Source organism: Balaenoptera ricei, chromosome 18 (assembly GCF_028023285.1).
Source record: "Balaenoptera ricei isolate mBalRic1 chromosome 18, mBalRic1.hap2, whole genome shotgun sequence".
In the NCBI taxonomy this organism is placed as follows: domain Eukaryota; kingdom Metazoa; phylum Chordata; class Mammalia; order Artiodactyla; family Balaenopteridae; genus Balaenoptera; species Balaenoptera ricei.
The window spans coordinates 16,434,423-16,461,050 of NC_082656.1; the positions used below are offsets into that span (position 1 = coordinate 16,434,423).

General features: G+C 40.6%; 1 protein-coding gene across 5 annotated transcripts in view; it reads right to left on the minus strand.

Moving 5' to 3' along the window:
* The window catches only part of WDFY2 (WD repeat and FYVE domain containing 2), a 191,207-nt gene that overhangs the window by 51,435 nt on the left and 113,144 nt on the right, over nucleotides 1–26,628 (minus strand). For all 5 annotated transcript variants that reach the window (XM_059903234.1, XM_059903232.1, XM_059903233.1 and 2 more), the window contains exons 4-6: nucleotides 16,670–16,724; nucleotides 12,610–12,760; nucleotides 5,890–6,002 (exon numbers count right to left, since the gene is read on the minus strand). In XM_059903234.1, coding sequence (XP_059759217.1) covers nucleotides 5,890–6,002; nucleotides 12,610–12,760; nucleotides 16,670–16,724 — 319 coding nt within the window. The remainder of the gene's footprint in view (nucleotides 1–5,889; nucleotides 6,003–12,609; nucleotides 12,761–16,669; nucleotides 16,725–26,628) is intronic.

Genomic DNA, 26,628 nt, shown 5'->3' on the forward strand with positions numbered 1-26,628 from the left:
CCACCACACGTGCAGGGTGAGGGTGTGCAGGCAAATGCGGCCAGAGGAGAGGCAGCCAAGGAAGCCCTCAGACCACGAAGCCTCTTGAATAGAGTATGTAACCTTTCAGTTACTGCATTTTGCTCCAGGTTGAAGTGATGAGCGTTTCTGGAAAGGTAAACGTGCTCCGTCTCTAGGCTACACCCTCCTCCTGAGACCCACAGGGGGACATCCAGCTGACTCCTTGCCGCCTCCTCAAGGGGGCCTCTTGGTCATGTTCAGTTTAAAGCACCACGATATTCTCTCGCAAACCTGCTGTTATTTTCAGTAAATGGCATCACCGTCCACCCAAATGTTCCAGACAGAAACGTGGAAGCCACTCCTGCTTCAACCAATCATCACGCGCTGCTGACTCCTCATCTCCTAAACAGACCCTGAACCCCTCCTCTACTCTCCACACCCGCTGCTGTTCTCCCGGTCCAGACAGGAGTCCCCTTTTCCAGGGACTCCGGCAGTAGCTTCCTTCTAAAAGGCCTCCTCACATCCATTCTCGTCCCCACTCAGTTCACCACCCGCTGCTACCACGATTCGTTAAACGGAAAGCACGTTACCACCCTGCCTCAACTCCACCACTGGCTTCCCACTGCCTGAGAACAATGCCCACCCGAAGTTCTTCACGTTGCCCATAAGGTCAACCTGTATCCCTCACCCCTGGCTCTCCACACAGGCCACTGGACTCCATGCACACTTATCCACTCCAGGCTTCAAACCTGCTTCATACACCCGGGGTCTGGAATGTTCCCACCACCTGGGTAACTCCTCAGTCTTCTTAAGGTGTTGTTTAAACACCACTTTCTTAGAAGACCCCCTTTAACTCTCTGGACAAGAAGCCCTCTTGTTAACTGCTCCCAAAGAAGCCCATGCGTGGCCTCGGGGCTTCACAACACTTGTTACACGCATAATATTTCCAATTATTGCTTTAATTCCATGAGTGGGATTTGAACAGGGCAAGGACTAGGCTGATTTCATTCACCGATGAGTGGCAGCACTCATCCCATGGAGAGCCAATGACCTGATGGACTCTTGATGAAAATCCACATCTATTAGATGTGAAAGCCTCCACTGTAAACAAAACTCAAGCTTTCAGCTTAATGATCTGAACTTGCATATTTGCACTAAACTGTGCCTGTCCTTGTTTTCATTATTTTTATTATAGCTACACTGTTACTTTCAATACTTCTCCTAACAGTCAATGAACAAGTCTGTATTTAATTTTCCATTAAGTAGTATGCTTTGGGAGGTTCACATTCAAGCCCTCCTATTTCCAATATGTTCATACTAACCAAAAAAATTCTTAGAAGAAAAAAAAAAGATTTTATTGATACTATTAGTTTCCAGTGGTCAAAATCTGATATTTTTCCCCTTTGTTCAAATCAGCGTATGACATTTTGGCAGAAATATATTCTAATTTCTGCAGAAATTATCAAAGAACTATGATATTTGGCATTTAGCTCCAGAAATAAAACCAGCAGAGGGAGCATAAGAACATAAAATTAGTTTTCTAAATCCCCATGGATTAGTAAATGCCATGTTTTGGCCTCTGGGTATGGCTATTAGACAGATTCCATCACTAACTCACATTTTATATGACCTTCTGTACTGTAACAGAGAGTGATGGGTGGATGGCTGACTCCGTACACATACTGAAGACTTGTCTGCTGTTGAGTTTGGATCTGGAGTGATTAGATCCCGAAGATCACTCTTTAATGGATCTGGGTTCATCTTAAGGTCTTTGTTTGGGGGGTAAGGGAGTGAGGAGGTTAGAACCAACCCTCCACTCACAGCCCCTTTCTCCAGAATTGTGTCTGGCCGAGTTTGGGACCTCCCAGGGCCCAGATGGACTTACTGCATAGGAAGAGCTCAACAATGTTTGAATCATTGTGGAATCTCTCAGATGCCCTTGTTCTAGCTTTAAATGAATGACCTGTGCTGTAGCCAGACTGGAGATGGGTAGATACTACTGTCTAGGAATAATATCAAATTAGATAGGTGATCTGCTACATTTATTTGCCTTTGTGTTAGATAACAACCTTCCTGGGCTACGTCCTGTCTTCCTCAAAGATATTTCAAGATGAAATCATGTGAAAATATTCTACACTCTTTCAGAAAGGTAAGATACAGTATCAGGTAGTATTTTATATTGGAACTAATCTGGAAGACATGAAATCCTTGGGCCACCCCTGGCTCACCTTACAGCAGTAAGAAGCAGCTACTTACCCCTTTCCTGATCCGGAGGCAGCAGTACAGAACTCGGAAAATTCCTATCGGTGCTCTGGGCAACGTCTGACTTCTAAAGAGCCAGAAGGTCGAGCTGAAAGCCACCTCTGCCTCAACCAAATCTGGGAACTCTCCAGCCTGTCACGGCCTCTAAAATTTTACCGCAGGTCTAGCCACTCCCCACTCTCCCATTACCATAGCCACGCTGCGAGGGCCAGTTTCCTACTAGCTCTCCCATCACACTCTCTACTCTACTACCAGAGCAATCTTTTAAAATCCGATCAGGTTAACTTCTTTGCTTAAAACTCTTTCACCGTTTTCCCCTGATGTCAGGATAATGCTCTCAGTGATCTGAACTGACTCTCACTTCCTTTCTGGCTGACACCCGCCCCCCCAACCCATACTCAGTATTCCAGCCAAAAAGAGTTACTAGGTGCTCCCAAGAGAGCCACGCTTTTTGCAAATCCCCAGGCCTTGGACTACGCTGGTTTGTTCTGCCTGCCCTGCTCTCCCCACTTCTCCTTCATGAACTCAACACTTACTCCTCCGCCACAATCTTAGGTCAAAGTCATACCTTCCCCCCCCGGGGGGAGACCTTCCCTGACAACTCCCACTCCCACTCCCATCCCAGCATCGTGCCCGCTCCGTGTTCTCGGACGTGCTTGGTGCTGGTCCCCTGTGCCCCAGACGCTCCTCCACACACTCCGTCCCCCAGGCACTATAATTACTGTTTAGCTTCTGTCTCGCTCACTCGGCTGTGAGGAATTTGAGGACCATGATGATGCCTTTTCTTTCTGTGACTGGGGTAGTGGCCGAGGTCGACCAGGGAGAGCCCAGGAGGTGAAGAGACGAGGGTCCCAGGCAGAACCCACCAAGACGACCCCAAAGGAGAGGAGAAAAAGCAGTCAGAGACTTCAGTGCGGGAGGAAGTGTGTTACAGGAGCCGATCGAGGGCAGTCACAGCAGGAAGGAATGGCCGCAATGTAAAACGCTACCAAGAGCTTAAACAGGACAGAGTTGAAAACATGTCCACTGGATCTAGCTACCAGCAGGCCACTGGCCACCTCGGGGAGGGCAGGGTGAGAGGAGTGACAGAGACAAGCCAAACTGCAGGTGGCGGGAAAGCCAACAGGAGGGAAGAAGGTGAAGCAGCTGGGAAAATGATACTTTTTTACAAAGCGTTGCTGACTGCGACAACGTGAAGGTATTATGCTAGGTGAAATAAACCAGGCACAGAACAGCAAATACTGCACAGTTCCCCTCATACGCAGTGCACGGAGACAGAAAGCAGAATGGTGGCTGCCAGGGGCTGGGGGGAGCGGGTTTCATGGGCACAGAGTTTCTGTTCTGCAAGATGAAGAATGTTCTGGAGATGGATGGTGGTGATCAGTGCACAACAATGTGAATGTACTTAATGCCACTGAATTGAACATAAAAATGGTCAAAATCATCAATTTTAGGTTGTGTACATTTTACTGCAATTGAAAAACAAAGGAAAAAAGCAGCACCACTGTTAAGAAAATAAGATGGGATCAGAGGGGTTTTGTTTTTTAACAGAGGCAAGAAACTCAGCATGTTAGGAACTTGAGAAGAGTTGGTCCAAAGGGAGAACAAAAGATTAACTTTCCACGTGGAGACCCCGAGGAGGATGAGTCTGGGGCCAAGGACAGCACGAGGCGGGAGGGCAAGCGATGCGGGGAAAGCGAAGGAAAAGCTTGCTTGTTGGGGAGGGAAGATGGGGTGGCCAAGAAATAAACATTTTTTTTTTTTATTAATTTTATTTATTTATTTATTTATTTATTTATTTATTTATTTATGGCTGTGTTGGGTCTTCGTTTCTGTGCGAGGGCCTTCTCTAGTTGCGGCAAGTGGGGACCACTCCTCATCGCGGTGTGCGGGCCTCTCACTATCGTGGCCTCTCCTGTTGCGGAGCACAGGCTCCAGACGCGCAGGCTCAGCAATTGTGGCTCACGGGCCTAGTTGCTCCGCGGCATGTGGGATCTTCCCAGACCAGGGCTCGAACCCGTGTCCCCTGCATTGGCAGGCAGATTCTCAGCCACTGCGCCACCAGGGAAGCCCCAGAAATAAACATTTTTAAAAAGCTTCTATCTGATAACCTCTGTTTTTCTTTGAAGGAGGCCTGGGGAGAGTGGGGAAGGTCTGCAAAAGCTGCTGAGGGACGGAGAGAAGGAACATACTGTGTACGAAGGACTGAGAGCCGGGTTACGGGAGGGGCTGTGAGGCAACTCCTGAGTCTGGACTGGGATGACAACTGCACTGGGGACGATGAGCTGAGGCTCGTGCCGTGACCCCAAAGCTGAGTGCAGACTCCGCGGCTGAGTGCGCAGGAGAGACGTGGGTACTCTGAACCACAGGTGAAATTTACCAACAAGGAGGAACAAGGGCGCCTGAGCTGAGAATGCTGGGAAACGCGTGGCTGAAGTGATGGGGAGGAAGGGAAGATGGGGCAGAGACACTGGGCAGCGAGGGATCAAGGGAAGGACTCCTCAACAAGGGCAAGAACAAGTGCAGGTGGAGTTAAGGGCTTAGGGAAGCCAAGGATTAGGAGACTGAAGTCAGCAGTGAAACAGTCCTGACGTGAGATAGTTTCAGGTCCCCACCAGGCCAGGCTTGGTCAGGGTGTAGGTGGCTAAAAAGAGAAATCCAATCAGGAAAGACCTGGGTTCTATCCACAGGGGAGGTTTCTATGTGCTCTTCCTCCCTCCGGTGTAGATAATTAAGATGATCTTTTATGAATCTTTCCCCTGGATTCAATTTTCTCTTTATTGCATTGCTCTTTTCCCCTTTAGGAAATCCCTTATGAGCTAGGTATTATCCCATTTTACAACCTCATTCACCTACTTTTGTTCTTATATGACGTCTAAACTCAATATTAACCTTGTTCTATACTGAATCATGGGCTGGTAAACTGCAGAAGACACAAAAGCCCATTAAGAACCAGGAAAACAGTCAGTTATTCATTCTCCAGGGTCAACATCTCATGTTAAAAATACTAGTAAAAAATTAGTCATCATCATTTACTCAAGTCTTTCAAAGGTTAAGTGTGGATACAGTCTATCACCTTGCTTAAATGACCTTGAGCAAACCAGTAACATAAAGGGGGCCTTGAAAAGAGCCCCAGAGGAAGGAAAACTAAAGAGGAACTTGTACCTTTTTATGTAGGCTAGCTACCCACGACAAATCTATTTTTCATTTCATTTGTCTTGGAAGTAGGAGTCTGTCTTACATACCATTTTCTCGCTCCAAGGATGGCAAGGACAGACCGAGGCAGCTGTCCTTCTGTCCAACTGTTTGTGCAGTGGCCACACAGCCTCAAACAATGTCTCATTAACATATGCCAACAAGGGCTTTCTCCAGCGTGACATGACAAAGACCAAATCCCCACCATTTTTGAAATAGACTGTTTGCTCTTTTGTTTGACTGATGGAGAAAATTTCTGACATTGTACCTTACTGAACCATTCTGAAATCAGTCACACGTATCACATGTATCTTTGCACAAGCCCAGATTGTACCTCGTCACTTTCACACCACATCATGTGAACATCAGAACATGCAGCAGGCGATAGGTCACTGTGAGAGCAGCACATGGAGGGTCTGCTTTCAATCCCACCTGTGTGTCCTCTGAATGTTGTGACCAGGGTGCAGTTTTCTTGCTCCAGTTTGAGGATGGTTACTTGGCCTGAGTGGTCACCAATAAACACATGCCGGGTTTCAACATCAAATCTATCATGTAAGCATTAAGGATCGTTTCTCAAAAGTGAGTGGATGGTTTACCCCCCCTCTCTCCACACACACACCAGAAAAAGCATAAATGTCAAAGAAATGTGCAAATCTCACGGGAGGAGAACTTGAATATAATGCTGAAAGACACAAAAAGTGGACATAACAAAATGAAAGACATTACTTACTGGATGGTAAGACTCAACATGATAAACATGTCAATTTTCACAACATGAATTTATGAATTTAATATAATCCCTATAAAAGTATCAACATGTGTTTTTTTTTCCTACAGTTAGGTATGTTCATTCTAAAGTTCACATAGAAAAATAAATAAGCAAGAACAGCCAGGAATACTCTGAAAATGAGAGTAATACGGTATTGTGATGGGGGAGGTTAGCCCTACCAGATATTAAAACATGTTATAAAGTCTCTTTAATTGAAAGTGTGGTGCTTAAATAGACAAACAGACCAATGGAACAGAAAAGAAAGTCTAGAAATAGGCCCAAAAGCATGCAGAAATTTAGTACATATCTGATAAAGGTGGCTTTTCAAATGAATAAGGAAAAGAAGGGCAAAAAGAGAAGCTGGCACAAACTGAACCAGTCATTTGGAAAACTAAAACAGGATTTGTACTTCACTTTATACCAGGATGAACTCCAATGTAAAAAATGAAAAATGTAAGTTCTAGATGGGAGAGTTCCTTTATAACCTTGGAGTGGAAAAAGCTACGACTCAAATACACAAACAACAAACAAATGCCATAAGCAAAGCACAAGACAAATTGGAAAAAATATTTGCAACTGATGTCACAAAAGGCCCGAATACCTAATATAAAAAGAGCAATCAAGAAGAAGATTACAAACCTAATAAAAAACAGGCAAGATACATGAACGGATAGTTCAAGAAATGACAATGGTGCTTGGCAAAAAAAAAAAAAATTAACCTAGCAGGCTATCCTTTGAAAGGCTGCTATTACAAGATTGGCATGGCGTCTGGGAACTTGGATTTCAGGAGGGTTCCCACCATTAACAGACAAAAGTGGCTGACTGTGCCTTAACTGTACAAACAATATGGTTTATGCCAAACACCTGCTTTCCTTCTGGGAGTCTGGTTTTCTTTTTTTTTTTCTTTTGGTCACGCCACGCGGCATGTGGGATCTTAGTTCCCTGACCAGGGATCGAAACCGTGCCCCCTGCGGTGGAAGCACGGAATCTTAAGCACTGGACCACCAGGGAAGTCCTCCTTATGGGAGTCTGGAATTTTGGTACATGCCGGAAGAGGGTGCCTGTGTGACCAGTCAGTCTCCAGTAACTACCCAAGGCCCTGAGTCTCTAGTGAGCTTCCCTGGTTGGTAATGCCTAGCAATCCTACTTGTAGACATCTACCCCAGAGGCACAATGGCCAAAATACGAATTGACACATGCCTGAAGCTATTCACTCCGTATTACAGTAAGAGCTAAAGTTTGAAAACAACCCAAAAGTCCATCAAAAGAGGACTTATTAACTACGATACATCCATGCAAAAGAATACTACACAGCTGGGAAATTTGACATGGAGTAATTTCCAGGATATATTATTTTATATATATATATTTTTTAAATAGAGACTTAGATGTTACAGCCTTAATAGCCTTCTGTTAACTTTATATTTATTATTATTTTTAAAAAATTTTGGCTGCACCCCACGGTGTGTGCGATCTTAGTTCCCCGACCAGGGATCGAACCTGCACCCCCTGCACTGGAAGCGCCAAGTCCTAACCACTGGACCACCAGGGAAGTTCCTCCAGGATATATTATTAAGTGTGGAGGGGGAAAGCCAAGGTTTATGAAAGTTTATATGCTACACTACCTTCATGTAAAAAAGAGGGAAACATAAATATAAGTGTGTGTGTGCTTATACTTACAAAAGGAAGCACTCTGATAAATCAAGATTGATCAAAAATTGCTGCCAATGGAAAAGTGAGAAACAAGCTGAGGGGACAGGGGTGGTAGTGAGACTTCTCTCTCATTACATTGTTTCCATTATGGAATCTTGTAATTATGTTACATGTGAAAAATACTCATAAAATTTTTTAAATCCCCTAAATCGACAACAAAGTAAAGTGAATAAACCTACTGTCAACTTGCTGATATAACCACAGAGTTAAAAGAATTATTTCAAGTGACTTTAAAACACAGCATTTTGACTATACATTCTTGGTAGAATATATTCTCAGGACAAAGAAAGCTGCAAAAAAAATCTAAAATCTTATTCAGTAGTCTTGCTATTATAATATTGCTATTACTATTTAAAACAACTTAAATATACCATGAGATAAAGCAAATAAGGAATTATGCTGATGTTTAGGAACAAAGGTTTTTAGCCCAAAAGAATCAAGTACAAAAATGAAGTAAAAACTCTATAATGTTAAATTTGAATTAGAAATATTATGTGAACTAATCATTTATTTTCTTTTTTAAAATACACATACATATATTTGCTAGCTGTCTCTGAATACTATTCCTCACTAAGAGAAATGGCTGATTCCGGCACTGGGACAGGAAGGTACCAGATGAGCTTAAGACATGTCGTGTCAAAAAGCAAAGACGCTATCAAAGGCTAGTGGGGCTGTATCAAAAAGACACAGGAGTCAATACGATGTGGCTCTTACTGGCCAAAGATGGGACAATATGAGCGTCCAAAAAAAGGGGGGGGGCAATTTACTGAAATATACTGAATATAATATTAAAAAACAAAACCCTAAGAGTTTATAATAATGCTCAAAGCCAGAGTGATTGGCATTTAGTATGATATGAGGAAATATGAAAATCAGGATAATCTTAATAGCTTTTCAGTACTCTTTCCACGAATAGGAATAGATAGAAGAGAATGCTTGGTGGAAAGGCATTTGACTATATAGGGTGACATCTTGGAAATATCTCCAACAGGAATAAATTCTTAAAATGAAGAGTACCTGAATTAGTTTTGTGGAAGCTTGAAAAATGTGACCAAAACTTGGTCAAATGACAGACTGAAAGGTGAGGCTAGGTAAAGTATCCACAAAAATAAAGACCAGCAATTGAAGTGGGGAAGGAAAACAGTTCTATTTCCTACATCAACCTGCCATGGGACCTTTGGGAAATACCTCCGTTCTGCTATATCTAGTTGTGCAGAGGGCTAGCTCAAAGATTTTAATACCCAAGTTCTAATCCTGGTTCTGCCAGGTAACAGTCATGTGACCTCGAGAAGGTTTCTTAATCTTTTTGAGCCTCTCTGAGGCTTTTCTTTTTTTTTTTCACACACACACACTGTATTTTACTTTTACAAGAGACAAATAGACTGACACCAAGCATTGTACATGGATGACCACAACACAAGCAACAATGATTGCAATTACCAAACACGAAACACACTCATACTATGTCATAATATTGACATTCAGTCTGGTAATCCTCCACTGTAACAGCTCCTTTACTTTGCAGTGAAAATTGATTTGTATATTCTTTGTCTGAGGCTTTTCTACACGTGAAAATTGAGAATTAGGTCTTTATTTTATTTTTTTTTTATTAATAGCTACTTTATTTATTTATTTATTTTTAGCTGTGTTGGGTCTTCGTTTCGTGCGAGGGCTTTCTCTAGTTGCAGCAAGCGGGGGCCACTCTTCATCGCGGTGTGCGGGCCTCTCACTGTCGCGGCCTCTCCTGTTGCGGAGCACAGGCTCCAGACGCGCAGGCTCAGCAGTTGTGGCTCACGGGCCCAGTTGCTCCGCGGCATGTGGGATCTTCCCAGACCAGGGCTCGAACCCGTGTCCCCTGCATTAGCAGGCAGATTCTCAACCACTGCGCCACCAGGGAAGCCCGGTCTTTATGTTTTGATAGTGAACAAAGTAACATTATGTAGAAGCACTATGTAAACTCTCAGGGACTGCAAATGTAAGATATTCTCTTCTTTTTCCTCACCTTCACTTCCTTATTACTGTTGTTGTTGTTAACATGATAGTTCACTTAATATTTGAAGCATCAGATCTTTAGCCAAAGCAACAAAGATTTTGAGGTGATTCCGAAATTGATAATTCAACTTGTGAACTAGTCAGTCTCTGTCATCCTTTATTTCTCTACTTGAATTTTGGTTACTTTCATTGCTTATTTACTTCTCTGCTAAGAGGCCTGAAAGAAGAGGAAAAAGGGTGATGTCAATCTGACTTATTCTATCACTTGTTGGCTTGACTATTTGAGGTGTAGATGGGAGAGAATTAATCCGTCTGTAGAAAACTCTTATGTACACCACCGGTGCCCACTATGAAGAAAAATAGGAGTCATAATATTACTCTGAACATTTTATGTCATTTTAACAGATCTTCCTTTCCTTATCACTAAAAAACTGAAAAACCAAAAGAACCAAAAAACCGAAAACTGGTAAGTACAGAAGGTGGCAGAAAGAAGAGGAGGGGTGAGGTGATGGAGGAGGGTTCCCATGAAAAAAGCATGTTTAAAAACTGGATTTTAACGTGAACCCCAACGCTGTATGGGTTGCCTGTTAACAATCTATGCATCAGGCAGCTCCCAGAAAAAACCCTGCAGCCTTGGGAAAGTTGCGTGGGTCTCGGCTGCAAAAGCAGTGCTGTTATGCATCAGCATGTGGCACTGGGAAAATACCAGGCAGACAGATGCTCCCAGGTGCAAGGGCCGGCACTGTGGCTCCAGAATTGTAGCTAAGGAGGCAGAGCTGGTAGAGGTGAGGGCGTCTTCTGGAAGGGCCTCTCTGTCTGCAGTACTGCAGCTGCCTTCCACCTTAATAGCAAGGTTGGGCTGGATGGTAATTTGCACTGGGGAAGGAAGCCTGAGGCTTTCACTACACACAAAAGTTTCTGATAGGCAATCACATGATTTTTTTCTGCTTGGTAAACCACATGGCAAGAAGAGTCGAAAAATGAAGATGACTTTTGGAGATGCCGGAAGAGAGGAGTCAAAGACTATAAGAGTCAGAACAAGTTTAATTCTGTGTATTTGTGGGGGTTTTTGATTTTTGTTTTCATTTTCAGATCGTTTAAAAAGTAAACTTCTTAAGGGCAAGATCTGTATTTTTTTCTATACTCCTTGGTTTGGTTAGGTGATACCGAAGATACATCACTAGGCTTGGCTAGTGATATAGAAGCCAGCATGTTAAGAACAAATTATATTGATGCCATTAGCTCTGTTCTCAGAGGGATAATGCAGTATAATGGGAAAAACCAGCAGTCCAAGGCAGAAGACCTGGGTTCTGGTGGTGATTTTCCTACATACCAGCTGGGTGGCTGCAGATAGGCATGTGACCCTCTCTGGGCTTCAGCTGGCTCACCTGTAAATGAGAAATTGGATGGATGATCTCTAAGGGAGATCCAATTCTAACACTACAAGAAATCATTCATCTATTGGCAGGAGAGTTCATGTATTTCGATTCAAGAATTATGCTTGTCTGAACTGGCTTTTAGAAAGTAAACTTTGGAGTTTCTTTCTTTAACCACCCTCTCAAAGATAAGTTGATCTTGATTTCCATTCCTTGTCACCCTTGCTTCTGGTCTTCTTGGTAACATGCCACTTTTACAGCCTTCCATATGGCCATTCTCAGTTTCTTCATCTTGCCCTTCCAGTTGGAAAATAAGAGTGACATTAGCCTCACACACACACACACACACACACACACACACACACACAACTACTGCCACATGTCTTCAAGGCAACAGCAAGGTGCAATACTTTGTCAGATGGTTGCAAATCACTAAACAGGCATATAAATACTAGATGAAAATCTGAAAGCAAGTCTTACTGTTTCATCCTGTTTTTGCAGACAAGTGATCTGTTTATAACTATTTCCTCATCTGTCAGAAGGTGGAGAGATTCTATGCTTTTTAAAGAAGAAACTCAGGGCCCTTTACTCCTTACAGTGGTGGCATCACCAATACAGGCTTCTCACTTGTCAGGCCTGTGTTCACTGGAGCCCAGGGGGCTGGATGTGAGGATTACCCAGCATTGGCAGCTGTTCACACTGAGCACATGGGCCCTGGAGACTTGAGAGATAAGAGTTAATATCGTTCTACACATCCTGGAAAAGTCTGGTACCTGGAACAAAGACCGTGCGTAGCATTACTGCGTAGATCCCAGTCAGCCTACTCTGGTCCCGGCATGGCGGCCTCTCAATAAATATTCTTAAAATGAATAGGAATCCTGTGGTTCTTCTGCCAGGCACCAAAATGGGAATGTTCCCAACCTTAATACCTATGTGTAAACTATTTCTGTTCAAAAACAAAAGACTGTATTTCAGTGACGGTTTTATCTCCATGTTCCATAATTCTTTCTGACAGCTGAGGCTCACAAATCTGGGCTGTGTACTGTCTAGATGTCAGACTTTGTATCACAGCAGACCCACAAACTGCTCAGCAGTAACTTATTTCAGGTGAAATTACTTTACTCCACCTACGTGAGGACCCTTGATGATTTATGTGTTAGGAAAGTTTACAAGCATCTTAATCAGTAGGGCAACTAGCAAATAAAACAAGAAACTTTCAAGTTGCACATACCCAAAATGTTCATGAAAGAAAGAAGTCAACAGCTAAGTTCCCACCAAGGGATTTTGTCCAGCAAAGGATACTGCAGGCCTGAGGCCACAGCACTGGTGCGATAACCTCCCAGGCGTTGCCCACTCTCAGAGCAGTGCCAGGCAAACTGCTTGTCCTGTCCCGTGCTCAGGACCCACTCCAGCTCCAGGACAAACAGGATCATCGTCACTCTGCTCTGATGCGCTAAAAGCCAAGAGACAAGAAAACAACCCATAAAGCATCCTAAAAGAGGCTGGTAAAGCATGGTCCACAGAGATGCATCATTCTCTCCTCCCCACCCCAGAGTAAGCTGAACAGTAGATAATCATTACAAACAAGGGCTAGAGCAGTGGTTCTCATCAGGGGGACAGGCATGCCCCTGGAGAAGACCACATCCGCGTTTCCATAAGAAAATTTTCCCGGGACTTCCCTGGCGGTCCAGTGGTTAAGATTCTATGCTTCCAATGCAGGGGGTGTGGGTTCGATCCCTGGTTGGGGAATTAAGATCCCACATGCCACGTGGCGTGGCCCAAAAATAAATAAATAAATAAATTAATTAATTTTTTAAAAAAAAAGAAAGAAAATTTTCCTAACACTCAAAGGGCCTGGACCACCTCTCTCAGACATGTTAGAACTGCTGGACTAGAGAAAGGCAGATCAGTGTGACTACGAAACACATTAGGAACAATGTTCTGCTAATAAACTCACTGGTGTCTGTTTATTTAAGCTTTAAAAAAAGCAAAGAGCATTACTGTTCTCCTTTTGATGAAGGCTGGCTTTTAAACCCACAACAAAGTTCTACACGAATTTTCTGTGAGAAATCAAATGCTTGGAGCTTGGAGAGGAGGGCAGAATTATTCCCAGGTGCCATATAAAAAAGAATGAAATATCCCTTACATCAAAGCATACATAATGAGATAATGAGAGCAAATTTCCCAGGGTTGCTTATATACAAGGACAACACCATCACGGAAGTACTGCGTCACACAATTTCAGAGTTAGAAGAACTATTCATGTCATCTACTCCATCTCCCTATTTTACATGTGGGCAAACCGAGGCACGATTGAGTTGAGTAGTTTGGCCAAGGTCTCATGGCTTCTCAATTACCAAATAAAATCAGTAAAATATTCGCTTTCTTCCTCTTACACAGTTCCAGGGGGAGAGGTATAGGGGGTCCACGGCCACTGAACAGAGCTGACTGGAATAAACAAAGATTGATATCCCGGAACTTGGACCCACTGGGCTCTGTGCCCAGGAGCTGGCAGCCTGGTGGGCGAGAGGAGACTCATCCTGTGTGTGACGAGGTGACAGAGAAGACATCAGCTTCCCATTTGGATCATGAAAATAGGATTGGACATGGATGGATCAATGCAGCTCTGTCAGCAATAACAGCAACACTGCCAATTTCTGAGTGTCTAACAAGGGCCAGGTACTTAAAGATACTGTCTTACTTAGTCGTTGTAATGACTCTGCAAAGCTGGGTGGTTTCCTCCTTTTACAGACACAACCCAGCCTTGCCAAGATGGCGCTTCTAGACTGGTTACCAAACAATACAGTCAGAACCATAGTGAATACCTCCAGGACAGACATTTCACCAAATGCCTGATGTTTTAAAATCTGATATTTGAAGCTTGGAGAATCTAAAGGGATTTAGAAGGGGTATAGACACAATAATACTGTTAACAACTCTACACAGTATCTGCCTTTCAGAGAATCGGCCACCATCAAGATCAAAACGTTGTCTTAAACTAAAAGATGGGACTTCCTGGAGAAACTTCTGAAGATCTTGTCATGTCTGTGTCATCAAATGCCCAATTTAAGTTCCACCAATGGTGGAATAAAAGCGAACTCTCTAATGGTTCACTTTCAACTGTACCCACGTCTATTGCAGGCAGAATGTGGTCCCCAGTGCTTCGCTCCCTTTTCTCATGAAGGGGCCTTTGATCTTCTTTCTGTTACTTTGTAAGTCCAAGGGGATGACAGTAGCCCAGAAGATAAGGGGGTTTACAGCCCTCTGAGCTGCCAGAGGAGGAGACGGAGGCTCAAAAATGTTACGTGACTTGCTCAAAGCTACATAATCAATGAGCGATGAGGCTAGAATTAAAACCCTAGTCTCTCTGCCAAAGTTGGTTCTCTTTCTCTGTCAGGCTGCCTATGACTACTGAAAAGACAAACAAAAACAAACAAAAAACAAACCCTAAAACTCAAAGCACATACTCTTTCTAAGGTGACAGAATTCTCTTATTCGAAAATAAACCCTTTGAAGATACATATGTATTGTTAAGCTTCAGGAACCTGGGCTTGAAGCCTGGCTGTACTTCTTAAATAGGAGCCATGATCTTGATCTTAGGGAGGAAGCATCCAGTTTCTCACAATTAAGTACAGTTGACTCTTGAACAATGCACATTTGAACCGCGTGGGTCCACTTATACGCAGATGTTTTTCAACAGTAAATACTACAGTACTACACGATCCGAGGTTGGTTGAATCTGCGGATGTGGAGGAACCGCGATACGGGGGAACTGCGGATACAGAGGCCCGACTATAAATTATACATGGATTATCCACTGTGGGGAGGGTTGGTACCCCTTACCCCCGCATTATTCAAGGGTCAACTGTATGATGTTAGCTATAGTTTTTTATAGATGTTTCTCTCTCAATAGTGTATAATTCACTGATCTTTAGTATATTCACAATGTTGTGCAATCATCATAGAAAATGTACTATTTCCAGAACAGTTCCATCACCTCAAAAAGAAACCCATACCCCCAATTCCCCCTTCCCCATCCCTGGTTAACCACTAATTTATTTTCTGTCTCTATGGATTCTCCTATTCTTGACATTTCATATAACTGTAATCATACAATGTATGCTTTTTTGTGTCTAGTTTCTTTCTGTCTCTATGGATTCTCCTATTCTTGTCATTTCATATAACTGTAATCATACAATGTATGGTTTTTTGTGTCTAGTTTCTTTCACTTAGCATGTTTTCAAGATTCATCCACATTGTAGCAGGTATCAGTACTTCATTCCCTTTTTATGGCCAAATAAGAATTCGCTGTATTGATATACTACATTTTGTTTATCCATTCATTCATACATGAACATTTTGGTTGTTTCCACTTTTTGGCTATTGTGAATAATGCTGCTATGCATAAGGGTATAAAAATATCTGTCCCTGCTTTCATTTCTTTTGGGAATAAACCTCACTTGGTTGTGATGTACTTACCTTTTTATATATTGCTGAATTTGATCTGCTGAAATTTTGTGTAGTCTTTTTGCATCTATTTTCATGGGAGATGCATAGATACTATGCATGTCTTGTTCACTATTATAATTCTCAGTTATTGGAACACAGTAGGTACTCAATAAATACTGGCTAAGTGATATGTGAAAAAAAATTAAAGAATAAATCCATAGGGAAATGAATTTTGGCTCAAAATCTAGAAATAAAGAACTCAATGCTTAGAATTTTCCAAACTCAGGAGGGGCTGCTATGTCTTTGAAGGGTATCAGAGGAGAGGCTGGATGATCATGAATGAGGTCACGAGATTTGGATGAAATGACGTCTAAGTGAAACGACGTCTACCTCTAATGTTCTGACCCCTGACATTGGCCTGGATGAAAAAAATCCTCAGTGAAAATTGCTCCTGGTCTATACTATATAAAGGGCTTACAGTACACTGTCAATGTTGAAGACACAATAAAACCTGAATTCCTTCCCTTAGACAATATGAACACTTTCAGCCTTTTAAAATACTTAACCAAAAATGAAATGAGCTCCATGGAAAGCCAACCCTGGACCCCACTCTCCAAGTCTGCCACAGGGTTTCCAGGCAGTGGGGTGGAGCGGGCAGACAAAGGACAAAGGCTGTGCGTTCTGGAGTCACACTGACCTCGTCTGGCTTCACACTTTACCAGTTACAAGACCACACGCCCAAACTCTTTGGGCCTCTGCTTCTTAATTCAAAAACGGGGATAATAGTCACCACAAAGAGGTGCTGTTTTGTTCCCGCTGACTACTGTAAAGTTAAGTCCTCTCTTGTGGCAGTGGAAGCCATTGAGAAGCATTTCACAGTCTAAGACGATGAAAACACTGCTCTTGTTCCTACCTTGATAGTTTTTCACAGGAGTCATCTTGTTATAATCTTCTGATAAAAGAAACTCCTGCAAAAGAGAAGAAAAATATTAAGCAAAAAGAAATTCTTTAAGTGAATAAATATGTTTTGGTAAAACCGGATTGTATGAAGCAAACATCATCACAGAATTATATCTAACATTAATAGTTTGCCAATCAACTCAGCATTTTATGTACCTCTTTAAAACTAACAATCATAAGTACAATCCAATGCAATTATCATAGTTTTTACCTTATAATTCTGAAGTTGATTTTTTTTTTTTTCAAGTATACATGAGAAGAAAACTGGATCAAGTTCAAAGTCTTGATCCTGGTCAATTTTGAAGGTAAATGCAATTCAAATTACTTTTCTCTCTGTGGTGCTACAATGGAAATTTTGCAAGGCTCTGGCCAGTGAGCAAACAGATGGCAATCCTCTACTAGGGAAATAAATGAGCTATTTTAAAGATTCTGTTTCTAATAACAGTAGCTTATTTCCTGGTACAACAAGCTTCTCAAGGCTGCATCTTACTCATCCCTACATCCCTACGGCACCTGGCACAGTGCTTTGGTACAGTAGGTAGTCAACAAATAGTGAAAAAATGGACATGTAAAAGGTATCTCCCAATCTGACGAGGTTAGTTTGGATGTCAAATGTACTCAAAAATATCAGTTTCTATATAACACATTGTGTGTACCCTTTGTGAGGACACGTAGGAGGTGATTTTGTGTGTATGTTTGCATGCTTCACCTAAGCACATACAATGATCTATATGTAGAAGCCAACCAAGTGTTTATAAGCCCCAGCCAGGTTTTGAGTCCCTTAGCTTCTTTCAAATGCAAAATGCCCATATAGTCTTAAACAGTAGGCTGTCAAATATAAGGAAAGCTGCGAAGTGTAATAAATTGATGCCTTTATCTGAACTTAAAAACAGAACAATGAGTCTTTTCAAAACATTTGGAGGCTTCCAGAAATTCTCCTTGATGACTTCAAGAAAGGTGGTGGGAGGACAGACACACAGACTCGTGACCTGCAGTCTGGGTATTTACTGAGTTCATATAGTTTGTGTGATTTTTCAGAAGTAAATAATTATACTGTTTTTGTGATAGATGCCACAAAGTTAAATAAAGCACAAGGTGATGCGAGAGAATGAACGCGGTAACAAAGCTCCTCTGGGTGTCTGCTTTTCCATCCCAGCCCTCCTTAAGAAGCTTATCTACAAATGGATTTTCTTCACCATGATTTTTTCAGTAATAACATTATTCAACTTGTCACTTTTAAAATTCGTATCATTATTCCTTCAAGGAGCGGCACTATATTCACTTCTCGTTTCTGAAGAGCTAGACTCACAATTGAAGAGAGAAGGCTAATTTTTAAAGAAGTCAAGTTGTTTACCCATAAGGAGCTTATAGTGTGGGTAAGAAGCCACGCACGTGTCTGAGCAACGGTTCACTACCACCCTTAATCCCCGGCAAGAGTAGCTCAACCCTGGGCCCTATACTTTAGAGTGCCCCAAATTTCCGAACAAACACACAAAACAAATTTCTTAAAGACGACTGTTACTTGAGCAAGTGTTTACTGAGTTCATCTAGTGCATATGCTATTTTGAATATACTGAACTGGTTCTTTAGCTTGGGGAAAAGGTACATTAATTCCTTTTGGAAACAGGCAGGGTATAAAATAAAACAACTTGTAGATCTGTGCTTAGGGTTAACATATACATACACAATACAATTACCAGTTCACTGCATAGGTAAACTTAATTTTGTGTTCATTTGTCTTTCCTATGAAAATAGATACATAATCATGGAGAAAGCCTGGGAAATTGCCAGAATTTTTTTTCATTATTACTTTTTTGATCAAAGAAACAATACGCTATTCTAGGAATTGTAAGACTGATAAATACTAAAAAGTCTCTTATGATACCATTTCTCAGAGATAATTATTATGGAAAGTATAATTGGAATAATAAAACAAAATATTAATATCATTTAACAATACTTTTTTCTGGTAACAAATCATGCACATCATTCCATATGAGTACATACTTATCAACTTCAATCTTTTTAATGATTGCATAGGATGTTTTGTAATGTCCTTCTATTGACAAATGTTTACACTGCTTCCAGTTTTCCTTATTAAAAAAATATCACATGAACCCACAGCCAACATCATTCTCAATGGTGAAAAACTGAAACCATTTCCTCTAAGATCAGGAACAAGACAAAGTTGCCCACTCTCACTGCTATTATTCAACATAGTTTTGGAAGTTTTAGCCACAGCAATCAGAAAAGAAAAAGAAATAAAAGGAATCCAAATCGGAAAAGAAGAAGTAAAGCTGTCACTGTTTGCAGATGACATGATACTATACATACAGAATCCTAAAGATGCTACCAGAAAACTACTAGAGCTAATCAATGAATTTGGTAGAGTAGCAGGATACAAAATTAATGCACAGAAATCTCTTGCATTCCTATACACTAATGATGAAAAGTCTGAAAGAGAAAGTAAGGAAACACTCCCATTTACCATTGCAACAAAAAGAATAAAATACCTAGGAATAAACCCACCTAAGGAGACAAAAACCTGTATGCAGAAAACTATAAGACACTGATGAAAGAAATTAAAGATGATACAAACAGATGGAGAGATATACTATGTTCTTGGATTGGAAGAATCAACGTTGTGAAAATGACTATAAGACCCAAAGCAATCTACAGATTCAATGCAATCCCTATCAAACTGCCAATGGCATTTTTCACACAACTAGAACAAAAAATTGTACAATTTGTATGGAAACACAAAAGACCCCAAATAGCCATAGCAATCTTGAGAAAGAAAAATGGAGCTGGAGGAATCAGGCTCCCTGACTTCAGACTATACTACAAAGTTACAGTAAGCAAGACAGTATGGTACTGGCACAAAAACAGAAATATAGATCAACAGAACAGAATTGAAAGCTCAGAGATAAACCCACGCACATATGGTCACCTTATCTTTGATAAAGGAGGCAAGAGTATACAATGGAGAAAAGACAGTCTCTTCAATAAGTGGTGCTGGGAAAACTGGACAGCTACATGTAAAAGAATGAAATTAGAACACTCCCTAAGACCATACACAAAAATAAACTCAAAATGGATTAAAGACCTAAATATAAGGCCAGACACTATAAAACTCTTAGAGGAAAACATAGGCAGAACACTCTATGACATAAATCACAGCAAGCTCCTTTTTGACCCACCTCCTAGAGAAATGGAAATAAAAACAAAAATAAACAAATGGGACCTAATGAAACTTAAAAGCTTTTGCACAGCAAAGGAAACCATAAAAAAGATGAAAAGACAACCCTCAGAATGGGAGAAAATATTTGCAAATGAAGCAACTGACAAAGGATTAATCTCCAAAATATATAAGCAGCTCATGCAGCTCAATATCAAACAAACAACCCAATCCAAAAATGGGCAGAAGACCTAAATAGACACTTCTCCAAAGAAGATACACAGATTGCCAACAAACACATGAAAAGATGCTCAACATCACTAATCATTAGAGAAATGCAAATCAAAACTACAATGAGGTATCACCTCACACCGGTAAGAATGGCCATCATCAAAAAATCTAGAAACAATAAATGCTGGAGAGGGTGTGGAGAAAAGGGAACCCTCTTGCACTGTTGGTGGGAATGTAAACTGATACAGCCACTATGGAGAACAGTATGGAGGTTCCTTAAAAAACTAAAAATAGAACTACCATATGACCCAGCAATCCCGCTACTGGGCATATACCCTGAGAAAACCATAATTCAAAAAGAGTCATGTACCACAATGCTCGTTGCAGCACTATTTACAATAGCCAGGACATGGAAGCAACCTAAGTGTCCACTGACAGATGAATGGATAAAGAAGATGTGGTACATATATACAATGGAATATTATTCAGCCATAAAAATAAACGAAATTGAATTATTTGTGGTGAGGTGGATGGACCTAGAGTCTGTCATACAGAGTAAAGTAAGTCAGAAAGAGAAAAACAAATACTGTATGCTAACACATATATATGGAATCTAAAAAAAAAATAAGGTTCTGATGAACCTAGGGGACAAGAATAAAGACACAGACGTAGAGAATGGACTTGAGGACATGGGGAGGGGGAAGGGTAAGCTGGGACGAAGTGAGAGAGTAGCAGTGACATATATACACTACCAAATGTAAAATAGATAGCTAGTGGGAAGCAGCTACATAGCACAGGGAGATCAGCTTGGTGCTTTGCTACCACCTAGAGGGGTGGGATAAGGAGGGTGGGAGGGAGATGCAAGAGAGAGGGGATATGGGGATATATGTATGCATATAGCTGATTCACTTTGTTATAAAGCAGAAACTAACACAACAATGTAAAGCAATTATACTCCAATAAATATGTTAGAAAAAAAATACCACATGGTCAATCAATTTATGACAAAGAAACCAAGAATATACAATGGGGAAAGGAGAGTCTCTTCAATAAACTGCTGGGAAAACTGGACAGGCACATGCAAAACAATGAAACTGGACCACTATCTTATACCATATACAAAAATTAACTTAAAATGGATTGAAGACTTGAACATGAGACCTGACCATAAGACGTCTAGAAGAAAACATAGGTGGTAAGTTCCTTGACATTGGTCTTGGTGATGATTTTTTGGATATGACACCAAAAGCAAAGGCAACACGAACAAAATTAAACAAGTGGAACTACATCAAACTAAAAATCTGCACAGCAAAGGAAACCATCAACAAAACAAAAAAGTGACCTACTGAATGAGAGAAAATATTTGCAAATCATATATCTGATAATAGGTTATATCCAAAATATATAAAGAACTCAAACAACTCAATACAAAAAACACAAATAATATGATTTAAAACTGGGCAGAGGATCTGAACAGAAATTTTTCCAAAGAAGACATACAGATGGCCAACAGGTAGATGAAAAAGTGCTCAACATCACTAATCATGTGGGAAATGTAATTCAAAACCATAATGAGATATCACCTCACACCTGTTAGAATGGCCATTATCAAAAAGATAAAAGACAACAAGTGTTGGTAAGCGTGTGGAGAAAAGGGAACCCTTCTGTACTGTTGGTAGGAGTGTAAACAGGTGCAGCCATGATGGAAAACAGTATGGAGGGTCCTCAAAAAGTTAAAAATAGAACTACCATATGATCCACCTATTCCTCAGGGTATTTAACCAAAGAAAACAAAAATACTGACCTGAAAACATATATGTACTCCCATGTTCATTGCAGCATTATTTACAAATAGCCAAGACATGGAAGCAACCTAAGTGTCCATGGATGGATAAATGGATAGAGAAAATGTGATATATAACTACAATGGAATATTATTCAGCCATAAAAAAAACTTCTTGCCATCTGTGACAATATGGATGGACCTTGAGGGCATTATGCTAAGTGAAATACGGCAGACAGAGAAAGATAAATACCATATGATCTTGCTTACATGTGGAATCGTTAACAAAACAAAACAAAACACCCCAAAGAAAACTGAACTCATGGATACAGAGGACGGACTGGTGGTTGCCAGGGGCAGGGCAGGGTGGGATGATCAAAAGGGGTGAAGGTGATCAAAAGGTACAAACTTCCAGTTACAAAATAAGTCCTGAGATATCATGTACAATATGGTGACTATAATTAAAAATACTGCATTGTATATTTGAAAGTTGCTAAGAGAGTAGATCTTAAAAGTTCTCATCACAAGAAAAAAAAATTGTAACTGTGTGTGGTGATGAATGTTAAACAGGCTTGTGGTGATCATTTTGCCATATATACAAATATTGAATCATTATGTTGTATATTTGAAACTAATATAATGTTATATGTCAATTATCTTAATTAAAAATGAGTTGCATATAAAAATAATCACATAAAATATACCATATCTCTTTATATCTCTAGCAATATTTCAATAAAATAAAGTTCTAGAAGTAGAATTGCTGGACCAGAGGATATGACCATTTAAATTTGATAGATACTACCAAATTGACTTTATAAAAGATTTTATCTACTAAACTTACAAACAATATAATGTAAAAGTTTGGCTGAAGTTTAGATTACCTTGTTGGGATTGACCAATCAAAGATATACACATTTTAAATTATTTTATCCATCTCTCTACCCTCCCTTCTTTATATTCAGCTGTCTACATATCTATCATCCTAATTTTTATGTTTTAAGAGCATTTTTAGATTCACAGCAAGATTGAGAGGAAAGTACAGAGATTTTTCATAAAGCCTCTGTCCTCACACATGCACAGTCTCCCTCTTTATCAACATCCCACGCCAGAGTGGTACATTTGTTATAATTGATGACCTACACTGACACATCATTATCACCCAAAACCCACAGTTTACACTAGGCTTCACTCTTGGTGTTATAAATTCTGTGGATTTTGACAAACGTAAAATGACATATATCCACAATTAGAGTATCATACAGAGTATTTTCACTGCCCTAAAAATCCTCTGTGCTCTGCCTATTCATCTTTCTCTCCCGCTTAAGCCCTGGCACTCCTGATCTATTCACCATCTCCAAAGTTTTGCCTTTTCCAGATTGCCATAGAGTTGGAATCACACATTAGGCAGCCTTTTCAGATGGGCTTCGTTTATTTACTAATATGCATTTAAGTTTCCTCCATGTCTTTGCATGGCTTGATTGCTCATTTCTTTTTAGCACTGAATAATATTCCATTGACAGGATGTACCACAGTTTACTAATCCATTCATCTACTAAAGGACATCTTGGTTGCTTCCAAGTTTTGACAATTGTAGATAAAGCTGCTATAAACATCTGTGTGAGTGTTTTTGTGTGAACGTAATTTTTCAACTCCTTTGGGTAAATACCAAGGATTGGTGGGTTGTATGGTGGGATTGCAATGAATCTATAGATCAAATTGGGAAGAATTGAAATCCTGACAGTATTGAGTGTTCCTATCTATGAACATGGACTATCTATTTGTTTAGTTCTTTGATTTCGTTCACCAGAGTTTCACAGTTTTCCTCATATAGATTTTGTACATATTTTGTTAGATTTACACTAAACTAATTCACCTTTTGGGGTGCCAATGTAAATGGTGTTGTGTTTTTAATTTCAATTTCTACTAGTTCATTGCCGATATACAGGAAATGACTGATTTTTGTATATTAACCTTGAATCCTGAAACCTCAATATAACTGCTTATAAGTTCCACGAGTTTTTTTAATCAATTCTTTTAGATTTTCTACATAAATCATCATGTTCTCTGCAAACAAGATAGTCTTATTTCTTCCTTCCCAATCAGTATACCTTTTATTTCCATTTTTTTTGTCTTATGCATTAGCTAGAACTTCTAGTACAATGTTGAAAAGGAATCATGAGAAGGAATCAATGTTGAAAAGGAATCATTAGCCTTGCCTGGAACCTGATTTTAGGGAAAGCTTCTGGGTTCTCATCACACCTGTTTTTTTTTTTTTTTTTTAAATTTATTTATTTATTTATTTATTTATGGCTGTGTTGGGTCTTCGTTTCTGTGCGAGGGCTTTCTCTAGTTGCGGCGAGCAGGGGCCACTCTTCATCGCGGTGCGCGGGCCTCTCACTGTCGCGGCCTCTCCCGTTGCGGAGCACAGGCTCCAGACGCGCAGGCTCAGTAGTTGTGGCTCACGGACTTAGTTGCTCCGCGGCACGTGGGATCTTCCCAGACCAGGGCTCGAACCCGTGTCCCCTGCATTGGCAGGCAGATTCTTAACCACTGCGCCACCAGGGAAGCCCACACCTGTTTTTAATGCTCACAGTAATAGATCAAACAATACAGTATATATAAGGAAGAGGTTAGTAATTATCTCCACCCTCTGTCTCAATCCTTTGAAGGAATCAGTGTTTGTTAAAGGTCTGTGGTATCCTTCCACATCTTTTTTTTTTCTTCTTAAGAAAACCCTTATGCAAACATATATAAACATATATAGTTTCTTTGGTTTGTTTTGCTGTACAAAATAGGATCACACTATAGATATTATTCTACAGCTTGCTCTTTTCATTTATAATATATCAGAACTATCTTTCCAGGACAAAACACACTCCAAAATATGGATATGCCATATTTTATTCAAGTATCCCCCATTAAATGGACTTTATTCTGCTTGTCTCCTATTTTTTTACTATTGCAAAAATACGGCCAGAAATGTCTTTGAATGCATAAACATATGAACTAATGAATATGTTGAAAAGATTGCTGGTCTCAAAGATTGTGTACACTTAATATTTTAATAAACTCTGCCAGATCACTTTCTAGATGTATGCAGTATTTCATTTCCCCACCATCTGGCCCTCATACAACAGCATATTTCCCCATATCTCATCAGCATTAGATATTACTCATCTTTTCAATTTTTTGCCAAATTAATGTACAAAACAGTTATAACTCACTATGGTTTAGTATGTATTACCCTAACTGCTTATGAGTCAGAGCACTTTCTATATCTTTATTTGCCATATTCATTTCTTGTTTTATGAATTTTGTCTTCAAATTCTGCTGCAGCCTGGTTTCCTAAAAAGTAGAGTTTGAGGTGAAACTTAAGTGCTATTTCTTTGTTTGGAGGTGTGATATCAGTGGTCTGAGTGAGGGGGAAGCAAAGTGAAGCAGAAAAAGATGAATGGTGTATCACTAAGCTCGGCCGTGTTTCATGAAGAACCCAGCTAGTTCTCCAGCATATAATAGGTCTCTGTACAGAACAAACACCAGAATTTGGAAGAATCCATTGGAGAGGGCGATGAAGAGGGAATTTATCTGCCAGCTCTCTCCTCCCTTGTTTTGAAATTTGATCACAACTCCACAGAACTTATTTCCCTCCTCCTTCTGCCTATCCTTGTTAGCAGCCACTAGGGGAAGTCAGAGTTTAGGCCTTGCCAGAGCTGTACTTCATACAACTCAGAAAGCCCCTGAGGATATCTTCTTTGAGTTTTGGTTTAAAGATAGCAAAGCACAGTAGTAGGTAAGAGTTCAGAGCTCGGGCACTGGAGCCAAACTGTCTGGTTTAAATCCCAGCTAAGGGCTTCCCTGGTGGCACAGTGGTTAAGAATCTGCCTGCCAATGTAAGGGACACGGGTTTGAGCCCTGGTCCAGGAAGATCCCACATGCCACAGAGCAACTAAGCCCATGCGCCACAGCTACTGAGCCTGTGCTCTAGAGCCCGTGAGCCATAACTACTGAGCCCGCATGCCACAACTACTGAGCCCGCGTGCCACAACTAATGAACCCATGTGCCACAACTACTGAAGCCCGCACGCCTAGAGCCTGTGCTCCACAACAAGAGAAGCCACTGCAATGAGAAGCCCGCGCACCACAACGAAGAGTAGCCCCCACTTGCCTCAACCAGAGAAAGCCCGTGCACCGCAAAAAAGACCCAACACAGACAAAAATAAAAATAAAAAATAAATAAATTCAAATCCCAGCTAAAACGTGTACTAGTTACATGACCTTGGACAAGTTACTCAAGATTTCCGTGATTCGGTTTTCTTCTCTGTAATAGCTTCATAAGACTGCAGTGAGGATTAGTTAATCTTTATGAAGCATTTAAAACAGTGCCTGGCACACAGTAAGTACTCTTTGTGAGTTAAGTTAAATAAATAAATGCTACCTTTGGAAAATGAATTAAGCATCTTACCGTAAAAAAAAAAAATCTTCTGGAATATAATGAACAATTCTGATTGAAGAATTAGAGAGAATTCAGCTATAAAATCATGAATGCCTGGTCCTTTTAAAAATAGCAACTTTTAAACAATTTTTCTAATTTCTAATTACAGTTATTGGTCTATGGAAGCTTTCTACCTCTCCTTGAGTCAAATTTATTAATTTATTTTTGTTATAAAATCATACATTTTCAGGACTTGCCTGGTGGTCCAGTGGCTAAGACTCCATG